Source organism: Diabrotica virgifera, chromosome 4 (assembly GCF_917563875.1).
Source record: "Diabrotica virgifera virgifera chromosome 4, PGI_DIABVI_V3a".
Taxonomy (NCBI): Eukaryota; Metazoa; Arthropoda; class Insecta; order Coleoptera; family Chrysomelidae; genus Diabrotica; species Diabrotica virgifera.
In genome coordinates this window covers 172,254,310-172,273,422 of record NC_065446.1, presented here as the reverse complement: position 1 = coordinate 172,273,422, position 19,113 = coordinate 172,254,310, and the positions used below count along the sequence as shown (strand labels likewise).

The window sequence follows — 19,113 nt, the reverse complement described above, 5'->3', positions numbered from 1 at the left end:
AAAAGGCTTCCTTTGCGCAGTTAGTACGCGAATGGATAATTCTAGGCCGACCTGTTCTTTGTCGTTCAGCAATTTTTCCGGTGTTCCGAAATCTAGATACAAGCCTAGAAATAAAACTTTGCGAAAAAAATTTCAGAAGATTTGAAAATTTTCTGTTCTGTAATTTATGTGTTAAACTTTTGTTATATATTTTGATTTTTATTTTAGATTTTCCCCAAGAGAAGGAGAGTTTGGGAATTATGAACACAGTAGAAGTACATTCATCTGATAAAGAACAACACACTACTCATACTGCAGAAGAAAATTCATTAAAATGTGAAACTTGTGGTAAGCAGTTTGCCAGAAAAAATAATTTAAACCGACATATGAGAAGTCACACTGGGGAAAAACCTTACCAGTGTGACATTTGTCTTAAGCGGTTTTCTCGGGAAAGTCATTTGAAAACTCATTTGAGAGTGCACACTGGAGAAACGCCTTACAATTGTGACATTTGTTTTAAGCGGTTTTCTCGGAAAAGTCATTTGAAAACTCATTTGAGAGTGCACACTGGAGAGAAAATGTACAAGTGTGAAATATGTTTTAAGCAGTTTTCTTATCTAGAAAATATAAAACAACATATGCTAATACACACTGGGGAAAAACCTTACAAGTGTGAAATTTGTTTTAAACCGTTTAACGCATCTCACCATTTGAAAAATCATATAAGAACGCACACTGGAGAAAAACCTCACAAGTGTGAAATTTGTTTTAAACAATTTACTCAAAGCGGAAGTTTGAAAAAGCATTTGAGAACACACTAGAAAAGCCATAAATATATGAAATTTGTTTTGAGCAGTTTATTCCGGAAACAACTTTACTTTCAGCAGCTACTACTGAAAAAATATTTACAGCTTTGGGGAGAATCAATGAACCAAGACGAATTATTATCTTTCATCACACAAAACATCGCAATCATAGATCGTTTAACTCTTGGTCCCGCTTTTTAGAATTGCTATGTGAAAAGCTGTATTCTACTACAATATGTATATAAATATATAAAGCTGTATTATACAGGGTGTTTAGTAAAGAATGGACCATAGCTTAACCTTAGATTCCTGAGGTTAAAATAGGTCGATTTAAGCTAACTTACCTTAGTACAAAAGTTGATAATCGAAATACAGGGTGTCAAAGTTAAACTTTATTTTATTTATTTTTGAATATTTCCTGACAGGCATGGGGCAACAACACGAAATTTGGTAAGTGGTGCTTGTACTATACACCCTACTAAATTATTTTAAACAAACGTTTCTGGCTACTACCAGAGGCGTACGACGGGGGAATGGTTGACCCATCCCAAATTCTTCGCCACTGGCGGAATTGCTGTTTTAGTGCAATTTTTTGATTATCCAATACTTTTTATGTAAATAACATACTCTTCATTTGTAACGATAAAGCCATTAGTTTTCGAGATATTTGAAGCTAAAAACGAAGAAGCATAATACATTAATCAAAATAAGTGTGCCTTTTCATTTTAAACTTCAACTATCTCGAAAACTAATGACTATCGTTACGAATGAAGACTATATTATTTGCATAGAAAGTATTGGAGAATCTAAAAATTATGCTAAAATAGCAGTTTCATCAGTGGCGTAGAATTTGGGAAGAATCAACCATTCACTTTACCCTGTAGTACGCCTCTGATAGTAGCCAGAAACGATTATTTAACATAATTTAGTGGGATGTACAGTGCCTACGCTGTCTGCCAATTATGATACGGATATGTCAAATTATTTTAAAGTATTTTTTTTTAATAATTTATTCTTAATTTAAAACTTTAAGAACTATGTGTGCCCGGTAATATAAAACTATGTTACTTGGCAGAAAGTGTAGGTACTGTACACCCTACTAAATTATGTTAAATAATCGTTTCTGGTTAATACCAGAGGCGTACGACAGGGGAAAGTGAATGGTTGACCCGTCCCAAATTCTACGCCACTGATGAAACTGCTATTTTGGCATAATTTTTAGATTCTCCAATACTTTCTATGCAAATAATATACTCTTCATTCGTAACGATAAAGTCATTAGTTTTCGAGATATTTGAAGTTAAAAATGAAAAGGCACACTTATTTTGATTAATTTATTATGATCCTTCGTTTTTAGCTTCAAATATCTCGAAAACTAATGGGTTTATGGTTACGAATGAAGAGTATGTTATTTACATAGAAAGTATTGGAGAATAATCAAAAAATTGCACTAAAATAGAAATTCCAGTGGCGTAGAATTTGGGAAGGGTCAACCATTCACGTTCCCACGTCGTACGCCTCTGGTAGCAGCCAGAAAGGTTTGTTTAACATAATTTAGTAGGGTGTGCAGTACCAGCACCACCTACCAAATTTCGTGTTGTTGTCCTATGCCTGTCAGGAAATATTCAAAAATAAATAAAATAAAAGTTTAACTTCGACACCCTGTATTTCGGTTATTATCAACTTTTGTACTAAGGTAAGTTAGGTTAAATCGGCCTATTTTAACCTCAGGAATCTAAGTTTAAACTATGGCCCATTCTTTACCAAACACCCTGTATACTTTGTACTATGCTACAAAGATTGCTGTATTACAAAACAATAAATTATTTGACCATTGAAAAAACACATTTCATTAAATACCTGAAAACTTTACCAAAACCTGTGAATTATTAAACTACCTTAAAAAAACCAAAACACTCGTACCAATAAGTATACACACCAATTCACAAAATTGTGATATTTGTTTTGCGCCAGACCGTACCCGTCTATATTTGTTTCTATGTAGGTATACAGAGAATATTGTCTACGCTTATCCACCAGCCTCAGCCGAAGATTTAAAGTAAAATATTCGCAACGCTCTTAACATTTCAGTGGATATGTGTGACCGCGTCTTTCTTAATTTGCAATTCAGATTGCAAGAGTGCTACGACTGAGGTGGTCAATATAATGTCTAAGCGACATGGTATTCAAGAAATAAAACCCACATATTCTGTGCAATTGAGTGATACATGTTTTTCTATCTCTTTCTACAAAGTAGAATCTATTTTGAGACCCCTAAATCTATTTGTTAAAAATACTGTCATAGTTATTTATGTACCAAGTCAGTAAAGTTACTCTTTATCAAACGAGTCTGATATTATGAGCATAGCGAGCAAGGCGAATAACAGACGAGTACTTAGGTACTTACAATTTACAATTTAAAAACTTTTTAAATTTTAAACGTCATAATAATTTCATGACAGTGATCACAGATAACTTTTGCAAGATGGTTGCTTTCGATTTTTAATCGATAGTTATCAATATTGAATAATTACTAAATCGGTAAAGTTTTAATTTTTTTTATGAATATAATTGCAAAATACTACATAATTTCACTTTTTGGCATAAATTTAATTGTTAATATCGCAAATTGTGTACAATATTTTTAAATAACTAAAGTAAATAAATTGTAAGTTACTCAAATAAATAATCGATTACTGCCATCGACCACTTACAGTCAGTCTCGATTAATCGCGGCAGGTAAAGTAAAATTCTTCTTTTAGTACAATAAAGTGTTACTTTACTGCCGCAAATGAGTACAATAATGAATGACTTTAGTGACGGTTGGCGATAAAAATATTATCTTTACAAATAAATTGTAATTGATATTAACAAACGATGTAAAACAAAAATAAGAGTAAGACATTTGACAACAGAATACATAGTTATAAACACAGGAATCCGTCAAGGCGATTCACTGATCCCTTTCATATTTAGTTTAATAAAAATCTTCTCAGAAAAGCTGCCTTTAAGATGGGTAACACATTCTTTAGAGTCGGTTGCTACGCTGACGATGCTGTCCTTGTCGCCGATTCTGAAGACAATCTCCAAAGGCTACTACATGCATTTAATACTAAAGCTAAAGAACTAAATGTGCTCATCAACACCGAGAAGACTAGAAGTGTCTAGTAATTTCCAAAGAGCCGATAAGATGCAAATTGGAAATTGACTCGAAAACTGTGAAACACTTTAAATATCTTGGGTGCGGAAATAAGCTATGGAAATCTCTCAACAGAGGTTAGAGAACAAACAATGGACGCAGCTAGAATCTCGGGATGCCTGAAAGAAATCGTATGGAAGAACAAATATCTAAATACTGAAATCAAAGTCAAAATATATAAAACAACCATAAGACCTATTATAACATGCGGCTGAAAGAAGACCAGATACAAATAGAACGTTTCAAATGATTAAAACGGTTGAAATGAAAACAATACGAAGTACCTATGTAAGACAAAACTCTATGGGACAGAATAAGAAGTGAAGACATCAGACAAAACTTTGGAATACAGGACATAGTAAGGTGGGTCAAAGGTAGACTCGTTAAAAGCGCAAAAGCAAATAACCTAGTAGGTAAAAGACCATAGGGTAGACCACCAAAACGATGGCGAGAATGCTGGACCTCATTGTTTGGGGAAGACTTCATGGCAATGAACAGGCAGTAACCTACTAGCATGATCGATCATGCTAGAAAGAAGAAGGAGAATAAATTGGTATGCTAATAAATTTCAATGGCTGCATGAAAATTAACAATAATATGCTCAATAATGTCCCGTCTGTGCATCTCACCATTCATAGTGTCCTGGCAAAGGTAAAAGTCTGTTCTCCACTGAAACAGATTCCATACCAAACCATAAAACCACCACCTCCAAATGGATAACCCAACTGACACTGATATCTGAAGATCAATGGTACATGTCTCAAAGGACGTTTAGATACCGAACCAAATGTCTCAGAATAGTTCAAGTGGAAACAAGGGTACCAGTGGCATCTTGTGGCAGTGTTCATGCAGTAAAAAAGGCTTCCTTTGCGCAGTTAGTACGCGAATGGGTAATTCTAGGCCGACCTGTTCTTTGTCGTTCAGCAATATTTCCGGTGTTCCGAAATCTAGACACAAGTCTAGAAATAACACTTTGCGAAAAAAATTTCTGAAAATTTGAAAATTTTCTGTTCTGTAATTTATGTGTTAAACTTTTGTTATATATTTTGATTTTTATTTTAGATTTTCACCAAGAGAAGGAGAGTTTGGGAATTATGAACACCGTAGAACTACATTCATCTGATAAAGAACTACACCCTACTCATACTGCAGAAGAAAATTCATTAAAATGTGAAACTTGTGGTAAGCAGTTTGACAGAAAAAATAATTTAAATCGACATATGAGAATTCATACTGGGGAAAAACCTTACCAGTGTGACATTTGTCTTAAGCGGTTTTCTCATAAAAATAATTTGAAAATTCATTCAACAGTACACACTGGAGAAACGCCTTACAAGTGTGACATTTGTTTTAAGCGGTTTTCTCGGAAAAGTCATTTGAAAAGGCATTTAAGAGTGCACACTGGAAATAAAATTTACAAATGTGAAATATGTTTTAAGCAGTTTTCTTATGTACAAAATATGAAACAACATAATATGCTAATACACAGTGGGGAAAAACCGTACAAGTGTGAAATATGTTTTAAGCAGTTTTCTTATGTACAAAATATAAAACAACATATGCTAATACACACGGAAGAAAAACCACACAAGTGTGAAATTTGTTTTAAGCAATTAAGCACAGCACAATATTTAAAAATGCATATTAAAGCGCACACTGGAGAAAAAGCTCACAAGTGTGAAATTTGTTTTAAGCAATTTTTCGTGGCAAGCTCTTTGAAACAACATATGGCAATACACACCGGAGAAAAAGCTTATAAGTGTGAAATTTGTTTTAAACCGTTCAGCGCATCACACCATTTGAAAAATCATATAAAAACGCACACTGGAGAAAAACCTCACAAGTGTGAAATTTGTTTTAAGCAATTTTCTGAGAAAACTAATTTGAAAAAACATATGAGAACACATACAGGAGAAAAGCCTTTCAAGTGTGAAACTTGTTTTAAGCGGTTTTCTCTTAAAACTAATTTGAACAAACATTCGAGAATACACACTGGACACAAGCCGTAAAAGTGTGAAATCTGTTTTAAGCAGTTTATTTTAGCAACTACATTGGAAATTATACATAGATTAGATATATGCATAAGATTGTAGAATACATAAAAATCTATTTTAGTCCAAGAAATGAAGCTTAAAAAAGGACAACATCTCGCAGATTTTACAGAATGGACCGTGGTTCGTCCTCACCACTATGAATAACAATTTTTATTTTTCTTGTTTTTTTAAAGAATATTTTAATTTACTTTTTCAATATTATAATTATTTATAAGTTTTTGGGGCACACCGTATATACGAGTAAGCTAATAATTCAGTGAGTATTCATTTTTATCTCTTTCGAGAAAAAACCTTATAAGTTTTTTGTATAATAATTACCTACCTACTCGTATCATTTTAAAAGACAGTACATTCGCCAACCAACTCTCTTAGTAAAACAGTCACAACTCCGAAAAGTGTGCAGAAAATATAGTCCTCGCGAGTTACTTCTCCAACTCAGCAATAGCAGTACGAAGAAATAGCAGGCCTGCTCAAGATTGCTCACTGAAAATTTACAAGGTAGGAAATATTTCTATTACAAGTTTCTTTAAGGTTTGTTTGTTTTTTCATGCTATTTTTTTTTTATTTTAAATTCACCCTATGGTAAAAACAGTCCACTACTTATAAAGCTCACTGAGTTACTATGGTTTGTTTTTTAACCAAGTAGTCGGAGAAATAAAAGCGGATTTTGTGCGTGATAAGTAATATGGAAAAACTATACGGGGATATGTTGAATTAGTTGTGTACATGACTTTCCCCAACAACCAGAAACCAGAGTGGGGGACGAGGGTAGTTATAAGTAGTCAAAGTCGCTGTTTTTATTATTTTTTTTGTAATATGGAAAAACTATACGGGGATATGTTGAATTAGTTGTGTACATGACTTTCCCCACGGCCGGAAACCAGAGTGGGGGACGAGGGTAGTAAAGTCGTGGTTTTTATTATTTTTTTTGTAACGCTCAAAATTTCCAGGGGCGGAGCGCTACATGTGGGACAAAGGTGTTGTGGGCAGGGGTGAATATAACAAGTATAAGGGTTTTTTGTGAGGGTCGTGATCGATATAGTGCACCAAAATTTGGGAATAAGTAGGTCATGACGTAACTAAGTAAAATCGCCAGGGGAGGAACGCTGCGTGTCCGACAAAGGGGTGGGGCAGGGGTGAATATAAAAAATATAAGGGGTATTTTGTGACGTTCGTGGTTGAGATAGGGAACCAAAATTTGGGAGTAAGTAGTTCATGACGTAACTAAGCAAAATCTCCAGGGGCGGAAATCAGAGTTGGGGATGAGGGTAGTTTTAAGGGGTCAAAATCGCAGTTTGTATTATTTTTTTGTGATGCAGCACATTTGTCCCTTACGCAGCGTTCCGCCCCTGGAGATTTTACTTATTAATGACATGATCTACTTATTCCCAAATTTTGGTGCACTATTTCCATCACGAACGGCAAAAAAATCCCCTAAATTTTTATACTCACCCCTTTGTATCCCAAGCAACGTTCCGCCCCTGAAGATTTTACTTAGTTACGTCATGACCTACTTACTCCAAAATTTTGGTGCACTATCTCCATCATGAGCGTCACAAAAAAAAAATAATAAAAACGGCGACTTTTACCCCTTATAACTAACTTTTATTTTACTAGACTATTAATACTTATAAATCTTTTATTGTAGCATATTTATAGCCCAAAAGCTGGGAGCGGATTTTGCTCGTGATTAGTAATATGGACAATCTTTACGGGGATATTTTGAATTAGTTGTGTGCATGACTTTCCCCTACGGGCGGAAATCAGAGTGGGGGACGAGGGTAGTTATAAGGGGTGAAAGTCGCGGTTTGTATTATTTTTTTTTGTGACGCTCATGATCGAGATAGTGCATCAAAATTTGGTAATAAGTAGGTCATGACTTAACTAAGTAAAATCTCCAGGGGAGGAACGCTGCGTGGCCGACAAAGGGGTATTTTGTGACGTTCGTGGTTAAGATAGGGAACGAACGTCGCAATAAACCCCTTTTTTATATTCACCCCTACCCCCACACCATTGTCGGCCACGCCCCTTATTTTCAAAATCTATAAAAAAGCTTAAAAGGAGTAAAATTTGTTCAGGTGCATTACATATTGTGACCAATTACCGACCGCAAGAAACAGGCTCCGTCTCGACAGCCAGACATGTACGGAAACATGACGCAGCGAACAAGCGAGGAAAAAATTTCTCGTGAATGTTCGGCGGTCAAGGCTATGGATTACTAGGGAAGGGCGCGGGCGGTTCCGTTTTTCTGGAACGTTCAAGAACATATCTGGTATTTTTGTATTCAATATACAGGGTGTCCCGAAAAGATTGGTCATAAAGTATACCACAGATTCTGGGGTCAAAAATAGGTTAATTGAACCTCACTTACCTATATACAATAGTGCACACAAAAAAAGTTACAGCCCGTTGAAGTTACAAAATGAAAATTGATTTTTTCCAATATATCGAAAACTATTAGAGATTTTTTATTGGAAATGGACATGCGGCATTTTTATGGCAGGAACATCTTAAAAAAATATAGTGAAATTTATGCACCCCATAAAATTTTTATAAGGGTTTTATTCCCTTAAACCCCCCAAACTTTTGTGTACTTTCCAATTAAATTATTATTGTGGCACCATTAGTTAAACACAATATTTCTAAAACTTTTTTGCCTCTTAGTATTCTTAGTATTTTTAGGATAAGCCAGTTTTTATCGAGATGTGGCTTCTTTTTTAATATGTTTACATAAAAATTTTATGGTGGTTTCGTTCCTTTAAATCCCCCAAATGTTTGTGTACGTTCCAATTAAGTATTATTGCGGTACCATTAGTTAAACACAGTGTTTTCAAAACTTTTTTGCCTTTTAGTATTTTTTCAATATTTCACCTTTTATCGAGATGTGGCTTCTGGTTTAATATGGTTCAAAATATACCTAAAAATATAAATTATAAATAAATTTTCATATCATTACCATGTCTATATAATCGTTCTTAACCATATACAAATATGTGGTGAATTTGACAAATATTCAAAATATCTCGATAAAAACTGGCTTTCCGAAAAAGTACTAAGAGGCAAAACAGTTTTAAAAACGATGTGTGTAACTAATAGTACTACAATAATAATTTGAACATTTAGGGGGGTTTAAGGGAACAAAACCCCATAAAATTTTTATGGGGCGCACACATTTCACTATAAATTTTTTAAATTATTCCTGCTATAAGAATGCCACATGTGCATTTTCAATAAAAGATCTCTAATAGTTTTGTATATTGGAAAAAATTTATTTTCATTTTGTAAATTCAAAAGGCCGTAACTTTTTTATGTGCACCTTTGTACTAAGGTAAGTTAGGTTCAATCAACATATTTTTGACTCCAGAATCTGTGGTATAATTTACGACGAATCTTTTCGGGACACTCTGTATAAGGACGCGAATTTTTAGGAGTAGTTTAGTTATAAGTTAGAATTCGTAAATCAAACTTGTATAAATAAATAAAGTCGTATATAAATACGAACCGCTTGTTTCATTGTAATTGTAAGTTGTTACAGTTATGGTGGTTGAGGTAGTTACTCCCTATGATGCGGTTGATTAAGTTGAACACTATTTACCAGACATATATTTATTTGCCAACACCAAATATGCCAGTAACGAGTTGGTGGACGAAGGTCTATATTCTAACTACATTGATGGTTAAATAATGAATAACGAATGATCTCTGCTTTACTTTTTCCGTATCTATAAATAAACTAGTAATTGTTTTGTTATGATTGACGACACGGTTGTGACCGTGAAATACGCATAATATCAAAATCGCTGACTGAGGTGTTCTCGAACCGATTGGCCTACATTGCGAAATCAATGTCACCCAGTTATTTTACTATAAACAATAATGTTTGTTTAAGACCTTTAAAAATTAAATCGATATGAATTACTCTTATTTTTTTGAATGCTAATATAAATCCTGTACACAGTAAACTTGTTACAAGTGGTGTAGGTGTGAGGAATTTTTTTAATTAAATTTAATTAAGTTCAAATATAAAGAAAAGTGACTCTAAAAGACTGTTAAACTTTATTCGTCGGAAATAATCGGAGTGCGTTAATTGTTCGGTATTCGGAAATACTTAAAAAAACATTTAAAAAGTACGTGTGTGCCGACCATGTTGCTAATAGAACTTTCCGTAAAACAGTTGCGTGAGTAATTAGAAAAACGCGAGTTAGATGTCAGTGGGTCCAAGAAAGCCCTGCAAGCACGACTCTAGTAGGTCCTCAGGAAGAATGGAGATGACCCAGAGACGTTTCACTTCAAGTCAGCGGAAGAAGCAATCTTATCGAAATTTGAAACAGTTTCTAAAAAATGGTCAATGAAACTTCTAGAAAATTTGACGAGACTTCTCAAGTAATTAAAGAGGTTTGTCGAACAACGAGAAACTTAAAGAATTTTGTAGACAGAACAACGAGAAATTTGAAGAAGTTAGAAAAGTGTAGACGACAATAAAGAAATGCTAGAAGAGAATAAACAATTGGAGACTATGGTAACCAATTCGAAAGTTCTACCATCAGTTAATGCAGCAGTTTTAGCCGTAGAGGAGAAGATCAAAGAATTAGAGGGCATGATAACCAATACGAAAGTGCAGCCACCGGTTAATGCAGTAGCTTTAGATCCTGTAGTCAAAGAAGACGTTTAAAAATAAAATTTGAGTATAGTTTGATGAAAGGAATAATCATCAGTAGGTACTTAATTAAATCTTTCCCAAAATTGACAAAAATATGGGTTATCTTATTAAAAAAAATAATTTAAAATATTACGTTTCTTTATATTTACTTGGTTACCTTGTAAGACTTATTGATTAGGATTTATAATTTGACTTTTTGCGAATGAGTTATTCGAGACGACAACAAAACAATTATTTTATTGTGTCTAAAAATTTGTGAATGTATTTAAAGTTTTTAAACAAAGCAATTAGTTATTGCGGATTTTACGAGTGTTTTTTATTTTATTAATAACATTTTAATTTTTAACGTAATAAGTAAAAGAACATTCGCTCATTGAAAGCTGTTAGCAGCGAGTTATCGTCAGCAATGATGTTAGAGATTCCAGTGGCGTATCAACCGAGCAGGTAACATGAACAACTTTTCAACAGGCTTTTATTCCCAACCAAATTATAAACAAAATGTAAAAACCATGGCTCCAATGATCCAAAATCCTATACAAATTCCCACTTGTTCCCAACAACCTAATGATTCACTACAAATAAACCAAACAAATGAACAAACAGCCAGTATTGAAGAACAGCAATGGAATGAGGTTACCGGAAAAATATTAAGAAGCAGTTTAGAAATGCCTAGAAGTAACAAAAGACAAACAAAACTTGGTGAGTACTGGTTAACCTTTAACTACCCGCGCATCAAGTTATAACATAACTACACGCGTGGCGTACTTTATACGCCACAAGAAAATACACTTAAAAAGAGCGGATTTGTTTATTTTTTTTTTTGAAAAATACACTTAGGTGTTTGTTATAAACCTTATTCGGCATCAGTGAATACTTGGAGTTCCTTCTCAGTAAGCCAATTGGGATTTGTAACTTAAATCATGGAATAACTGTATTCCATGATAAATAAAATTACTAATAAAAAATTTTTTGAAATGTGATTTTTTACATGAGAAAAAGTATTGTTTATAAAGAAAAATATATTTTATGCCATAATGACTAAAAAACAATTGAAATATGTACTTATATTACTACTTATATTAATATAATCGTGGCGTATATTGTCCATCACCGGAAACAACAAATAATAAACTGTAAATTACGATCTTCCCAGAACGCCGATTATAACGAAACTAAAACCAAATTGTAAAACACATTCCAGTGATAGGTTAGAGAAATAAACAAGGTCAAAAATTAAATTTTTAAATATATTTGCAGTAGAATTCTTATATCTGGCGTACAAAATACGCCAGCGCGTGTAGTTAAAGGTTAAGTAAACCTATAACAACACAAAATCAATTTCAAGCACTAAGTTCAATAGATGAAAGTGACAATTTGGAGGACAGAGTTAAAAATACAGATGCAAAACCAAAACCACCTCCAATATTTGTATCAGGCGTGCAGATCTGCAAGCCTCTTATCGATCTATTGCAACAAGTAGCAGAAAATTATTTTACCACTAAAGCTATCAACAGCGAACAAATAAAAATTCAACCAAAATCAGACAAAGCATACACCGCCATAATAAATGCTCTAAAAACAAAAAACACGGACTTCCACACTTATAAACCTAAAAGTGAAAGACACTACCGAGTGGTTCTTAAAGGCATGCACCCCACGACAAATGTAGAAGAGATAAAAGAAGACCTTAAAACCAAAAACCATAATGTTATAAATATATGGAATATACTACATAACCAAACAAAAAAATCGTTGCCTATGTTCTACATTGATCTAGAAACAAAAGATAATAACAAGGACATCTATAACATTAAACAAGTAATGCGTTCCATAGTAGAATTCGCAGCACCGCATGTCAAGAGAATAATTCCGCAATGTAGTAGATGTCAAAAATACAACCACACAAAAAACTTCTGCAATAAACAACCGTGCTGTGGCAAATGCGCAGAACCTCATTACACTAAAGAATGTCCAAGGAAAACCAGAGACAGTAATGTTAAATGTGCTAACTGTGGTGAAAATCACCCCGCAAATTATAGAGGGTGTGAAAGTTCACAAACAATTACAAAAACTTAAATTCCCTAACTTGAGACGACATAACGCGAGGACAAACCAAGATAGAACTACAACAGTCAACTATGTGCAACCTGGAATAACATATGCACAAGCAACGAAAGCAGTTAACCAGCAAGCCTCCAACCAAACTACTACACAACATATTATACCAAATCAAACTAATAACCACACAGACATGTCAGAACTGAAAGACATGTTAAAAAAACTAACGGAACAAATGAGCACTATGCTCAATCTCCTAACCATGATTCTCAACCAGAAATGACTCAGTTACTAAAACTAGTATTACGCCAATGGCTTAAGTCAACATGTAGAAGAATTAAAACTATTTATTAACACACAAAAAATTGACATAATGCTGATTACAGAAACTCATTTTACATCCAAAAACCACGTTAATATTCCATGAAATTAATTACAATGATATTACTTTTATATAAAATCAAAATGCTGAATATAAAAGGTAAAACTGCTGATTGCGATCGCTGACCTCTGGGGTTATTGCACCATAATTTCTCCATCCCCTTGAGAAGTTTTGTGAGGGATGAACAAAACTGAAGGCGTTGGTTCCGGATCGGCTGCATCCTCTTCTTCTTCGTCTTCTTCCATTTTCTTCTTTTTCCATAACTCTCGTAATTTGTAAACCAGGAGAATGATAAGGGCAATTACCAAGAAATATATTGGTGGTGTCCACAGATGAGAATGGTCCATTGTTGTTAGGGACACGGGTTGGAGTCTTTCTTCTTCGGTTGAGAGTTTATGCAGTTCATCTAATTGGGTTCTGTCTAACTTTAGAGGCTTCACTGTTGGATCTTCGTCTTGGAATTTAATTTTGATCTTTGGCAGGGTTAAAGGTTCTTCTTTTACTGCTGCTTTGGAGTTGATGTAAACTTCGTTGTTGGTTCTGAACTCGCATCCTGGGGGTAGTTCTATCAGGAATGTTCCTTCTAGTACTTCAATTTTGAAAGTAGAACAGTGGGTGGAAATTTTAGTAGCTTTTGGGAAAACAGCAATATAGTGGGCTTCAGATAATTTTTGGATAATTGTTGTGCTAATTGTGATCGGCACGTTTTGACATTGAGCGGCGTCGTTGGATAATTTTAGGATTTGATTTATGCAGTCGTCGGTTTCTGTATTTTCTTGTGGGAACTTCTCTGGACAGATGAATTTCTTCGGTTCGCTTTTTCTGCATGGTAGGTCCATGTATTGGAAAAGTTCCGAATTAGAAACTAAATATGGCCCAGGTGGGATAATTATTGTATTGTTGATGGTGGGAAGTGAATATAAATGAAAATATGTAAATACTTTGGAATGAATAATGGGAAAATGTAAGATAAAGACTAGAGAATGGTTGGAATAGTAACCATCTACTTCTACTATCTCGTAGTATTTCATCAGATCTTCTTCTTGGAGGTATGGTAGCTGAGAAGCTGGGTAATGTTCTAGCATCTTCTGGATGGTCCATCTGATTTCGTCTGGTTTTATAAGTCCATTGTGAAGAGTTTTGATTTTTGCAAACGTAATTGCTGTCTGTAAGTCATCTAATATTTGTATGATAGTTTGTAAGGCTAAATTCATCTGGTCTAGAACGTTTCGAACTTGCATGTAGTGGTTGAAATCAAAGACGAATTGGTTTAAATCCGTTCTGATTCTGTTGGTTTCTGCTGCTATTATCTCTTGATTGTGGGTTAGCAACGTTACTGTCTCATTATAGTTGTCCATTATTTTCTTATTAAGGCTTAATTGGTTGTTGATGTTGTTAATAATATTCTGTTGATTAAGTTCAAGTGTCTGAATTGCAGCATCATATCTTACTGCATCTTCTTGATCTAAGTTTCCTGATATGGATTTTATAATACTTCCTAAGCCATTGATAAGACCTCTTTTATTTCTGGTTGCTGGATAGATTGAGTCGAGTTTCTCTTGGGCTGTTTTGAGGAGATATTGCAATGTTTGGTCGAAGTTCTGTAGACTGTCGAAGTACGGTTGGCTGAGTCCATTTTCTATAGCTATGGTTGTAGTTTGATATTGAGATTCTAATGTTTCGATTTCTTGTGCTATTGGTTCTAATTGGAAATAGTGGATAAAATTGTGAGTGCTAGTTTGGATTCTGGCTTCTCCGATCTTAACAGGAAGAATCCCTGGATTGTCTCGAAGGTCCTGGATCTTCACTTCTTGGGCTGTTACTGAGATATATCTGTAAATTATTTTTGGGGTTAGTTTTCATTGGTGGTTGATGTTTAATGTTCTTCTTGTGCACCGTAGTATCTAGGGTATCAATAGTAACAGGATTGTTATTTTTGACTAGTTTAGATGAAAATCTGGGGAGCAATTTGTTTCGTTTTACTGTTTTTCGAGTGTAGATTTTCGTGCTTGGTTTATATGTTATAGGTGAGTGTCGTTTTTCGTTCAATTTTTCAATATTTTTCTGTTTGCTCTCTGGCAATTTCTTATTTATTTCTTTATACATCTCTTTTGTTTTCAATCTGTGCTCCTGTGTGTAATTATTTATAAGTGTTCTGTTAATGTCAATGTCGAATGGATCTTGGGCATCTATGTGACCATTGAGAACGTTGATGGGCTTCTGTTTGGTAGCTGAGTGGATAGAGTTGTATGCCATAATGGCGTAAAGCATCTGGTCTTTTATGTTAAGTGTTTTCTTTTTTTCTTTTATTATTCGAAGATGTTCTATGATTGTGGAGTGAAAGCGCTCGACCATTCCATTGGATTGCGGGTTATCAGGTGTTGTGTAGTGGATTAGAATCTTGTGAGTGTCCACGAATTCTTGAACGAGTCCATTTTTAAATTCGGTTCCACTGTCTGAAATTATCATATGTGGTAATCCATGATGTGTGATGAATAACAGGAATGTGTTTAAAATGTTGATAGCGTTTGATCCTTCTATTGGGTATGCTTGTCCGTATTTTGAAAATGCGTCGATGATGGTAAGGAATTTTTGTCCTGCTGCTTGGAATGTGTCTACGTGAACAATTTCCAGTGGTTTCGTTGGTGTTGGGGTTAACATAAACTTCGGTTTTTCGGGATTTCTGTCGTATTTGTTTGTTTGACAAGTATCGCAGAGATTAATATATTCTTCTATGTCCTTTTTCAACGTTGGCCAATAATAGTGTTTTCTGATTTGAATTTCTGTTTCGTTAATTCCTCTATGGTTTGTTTTTCCTTGATGATAGTCTTGTACGATGGTTTTCTGTCTCTCTGTACTGTTTAAATCTTCTAAGAGGTTGTTGCATTTGACAAGATCAAATGCAGAATTCTTGAATGTTTCACGAAGTATGTTGCAGACAGTCTGGTAGAGTTCATCAGTTTCGAATAGAATGGCGTATTTCTTTTTTGTGTCAACGTAATTTTTGAAGAAGTTGAAAATATCATTTTTCAGGTCGCTTTTGTCGAGTTGGACGTGCATTCTTTTCTTTGTTACGAAGCACTGTTCTGTTATGGGTTTTGCAGGATTGTAGTTTACCAATTTGAATATGATTTGATTGTTGTAACAGTTCAATGGTCTTTTGCTGATTGGAATTCCGAGTATTGGGTTTTCTTCTGTAGAATGCTGGGTACCATCTGTATTGTTGCCTTGTTGATATAGAGAACTTGTTGGCTGACTTTCAATTTTTTGATTTTGTTCCTGAAGAATTTCATCTATTACTTTCATTTCTTCTGCAGTTAGGCCGGATGTTTGTTTTTCTTTAATAATTTCTTCTAAGTCATCCATAGGAATTACTTCGTCTGGATCGCATACTGAACTTGGGTGGTTGACCATGGATATGTCGTCATCTTCTTTTCTGGATAATAGGCTGATTATTTCTTCCATGTGCTCATCAACGGTGTTCATTTCTTTAGTGTGGATTTCAATACGGGATAATGCATCAGCGTTGGTGTTTAATTTTCCTTTTTTTGTATATGACTTCATAGTCAAATTCTTCAAGCTTTAACCTCCATCTAACAAGTTTTGAGTTCGGATCTTTTAGAGAAAATAGCCATTGAAGTGGTCGATGATCGGAGAGGATTTTGAACTTTCTTCCAAATAAATAAGGTCGAAAATATTTATGCCTGGTTGCACCAACAGATCTTAAGCTCCAGCTTAGCTAAGCTCTACTTATAGATAGGGCCTCCTTGCGTATCACTTACGTTGCATCATAATTTTAGATTCTTACCTTATTATCAATTATATCTATTATTATATTATGGTATTCTTATTGTTATATATTATAATTATATTATATTAATTCTTATGATATTCTCGACTTAAGCTTAAGATCTGTTGGTGCAACCGGGCATTAGTAGCCCATACGATTGCAAGCATTTCCTTTTCAATAGTGGAATATTTGAGCTCTGTTTCGTTCAGTGTTCGTGATGCATATGCGATGGGTTTATCTTGTCCTACAGGACCCTGTGACAGGATAGCACCTATAACAAAGTTGCTTGCATCTGTGGTGAGGTTGAAAGGCTGCGTAGAATCCGGGTATTGTAAAAGTGGTTCGTTGGTTAGCAGGTTCTTGCAGATTTTGATACAATTGAGGAATTGTTCAGTGTGTTCTATCTTGGCATCTTTCTTCAAACATGAGGTGAGAGGCTTTGTTATTTTTGCGAAATCCTTGATGAACTTCCTGTAATAGCCAAGTAGTCCGAGAAATCCTCTAATCTCTTTTGCTGTCCTTGGTATGGGATAGTCTATGATGGCTTTAATTTTGCTTGGATTTGGCTTTATTCCTTCAGGAGTTACGACATGACCCAAAAATTCGACTTCCTTTTTCAGAAATTCGCATTTATCTATCTGTATCTTGAACTTTGTTTCTCGTAGTCTCTCGAAGATTTTCTTAAGGTTGACCATGTGTTCCTGGAGTGAGGTTGAGTATACGATAATGTCATCCATGTATATTAAGCAGATGTCTCCTACAAATCCTTTAAGCACGTTGTCCATTATCCTCTGGAATGTAGCTGGTGCATTCTTCAATCCAAAAGGCATTCTGAGATATTCGTAGTGGCCATTTTCTACGTTAAATGCTGTTTTCTGTATATCTTCCTCTGCTATTTCTATCTGGTGAAATCCACTGGCTAGATCAAGCGTGGAAAAATATTGACAGCGTCCAGTTTATCGAGGATGTCAGTGATATTCGGGATTGGGTATCTATCGTCTATAGTTTTCTCATTCAACTTCCTGTAATCGACTACGATTCTCCATTTGATTTTTCCTGAGGCGTCTGGTTTCTTCGCCACGACCCAGATTGGCGACGACCAGGGCGACTGACTTGGTCTGATGATGCCTTGGTCCAGCATTGATGTTATCTGCTTGTTAACTTCTTCTCGATGAACATGTGGATATCGATATGATTTTGTGAAAACTGGGACTTCATCTGTTGTTCTTATATGGTGTTTTATTTGATTTGTAAATGTTAAAGTCTCATCAGGATTATGAAATATGGCTGCAAATTTTCTGCATAAACGTCTGATATGCATCTCCTCTTCTGGATTTAGATGATCTGTTCTGATGAGGGGATCAATGTCTATTAGTGCTTCTGTTTCCATAGGAATGATGTCCGAAGTGTACAGATGATATTCATGAAGATCTATTGGATTACTTTTAACAGGATCGGTGAGTGCTACTTGAATAGGTTCATCGGTGTTGTTGATCATTTCGGTCCAGGCTAGTTGATTGCAGGCTTCGCTGAGAGTTTCTCTTAAAATCGCCCCCTGTATTTCTTGTTTCGGTATAAGTATGGTGCCTTTTGTTTGTTTCACTGGAAGTCGTACTTGTGTGATTGTTCTGGGTTCTAATTGAATTGTATAAAACTGTGTCTTATTGGTTTCATAATAAAAGATAGGGAGAACTGAATGTGCCGTAGTTAGTGTGGATGCTGGGAAATTAAGATGTGCTTGTAGAAGTTTTAAGTTATCAAGGCCTATAAGACCATCAAATGTTTTATGAAATTTAAAAAGGTAAAATTTTAGATTAATATTAGATTTAAATTCAGGGAAGATGGGAATTTCGGCACAATATTCTTGTGAATCGTTTTGAAATATTGAACTGACTACAAACGGTTCGTGCTTGATGAAATTTTTATAAAATTTGGAAGCAATTTCGGGGTTAAGAAATGATTTGGTTGCCCCTGTATCGAGAAGAAGTTTGAGTGGGGGATTTTGATATACGGAAGTTCTTTTTTGTCTGAATAAGAATTGAGTTCGACTACGTTTCTTCGTTTTCCTCTTGGGGTTTTGGAAAATTTACATCTTCTTCCTCCTGGGTATTCTGGTAGTCGTCTACGTGGTAGTCCTCCGAATATGTGTCCTGATTTGGGTAGTAATATGCCTGTTCTCCATAGT

At 34.8% G+C, this 19,113-nt stretch overlaps 1 protein-coding gene across 16 annotated transcripts in view; it reads left to right on the top strand.

Moving 5' to 3' along the window:
• Nucleotides 1–19,113, top strand: part of LOC126883236 (zinc finger protein 83-like) — a 139,782-nt gene that overhangs the window by 111,833 nt on the left and 8,836 nt on the right. For 10 of the 16 annotated variants that reach the window (XR_007697581.1, XM_050648517.1, XM_050648522.1 and 7 more), the window contains 2 exons: nucleotides 208–327; nucleotides 5,047–5,166. The exons of 2 other annotated variants lie outside the window; for them this stretch is intronic. Coding sequence is in view for 13 of the 14 variants with exons in the window: in XM_050648517.1 (XP_050504474.1) it covers nucleotides 208–327; nucleotides 5,047–5,166 (240 nt within the window). In the remaining variant the exon portion in view is untranslated. The remainder of the gene's footprint in view (nucleotides 1–207; nucleotides 328–5,046; nucleotides 5,167–19,113) is intronic. 4 more of the 16 variants (XM_050648523.1, XM_050648532.1, XM_050648528.1 and 1 more) reach the window with 2 other exon arrangements.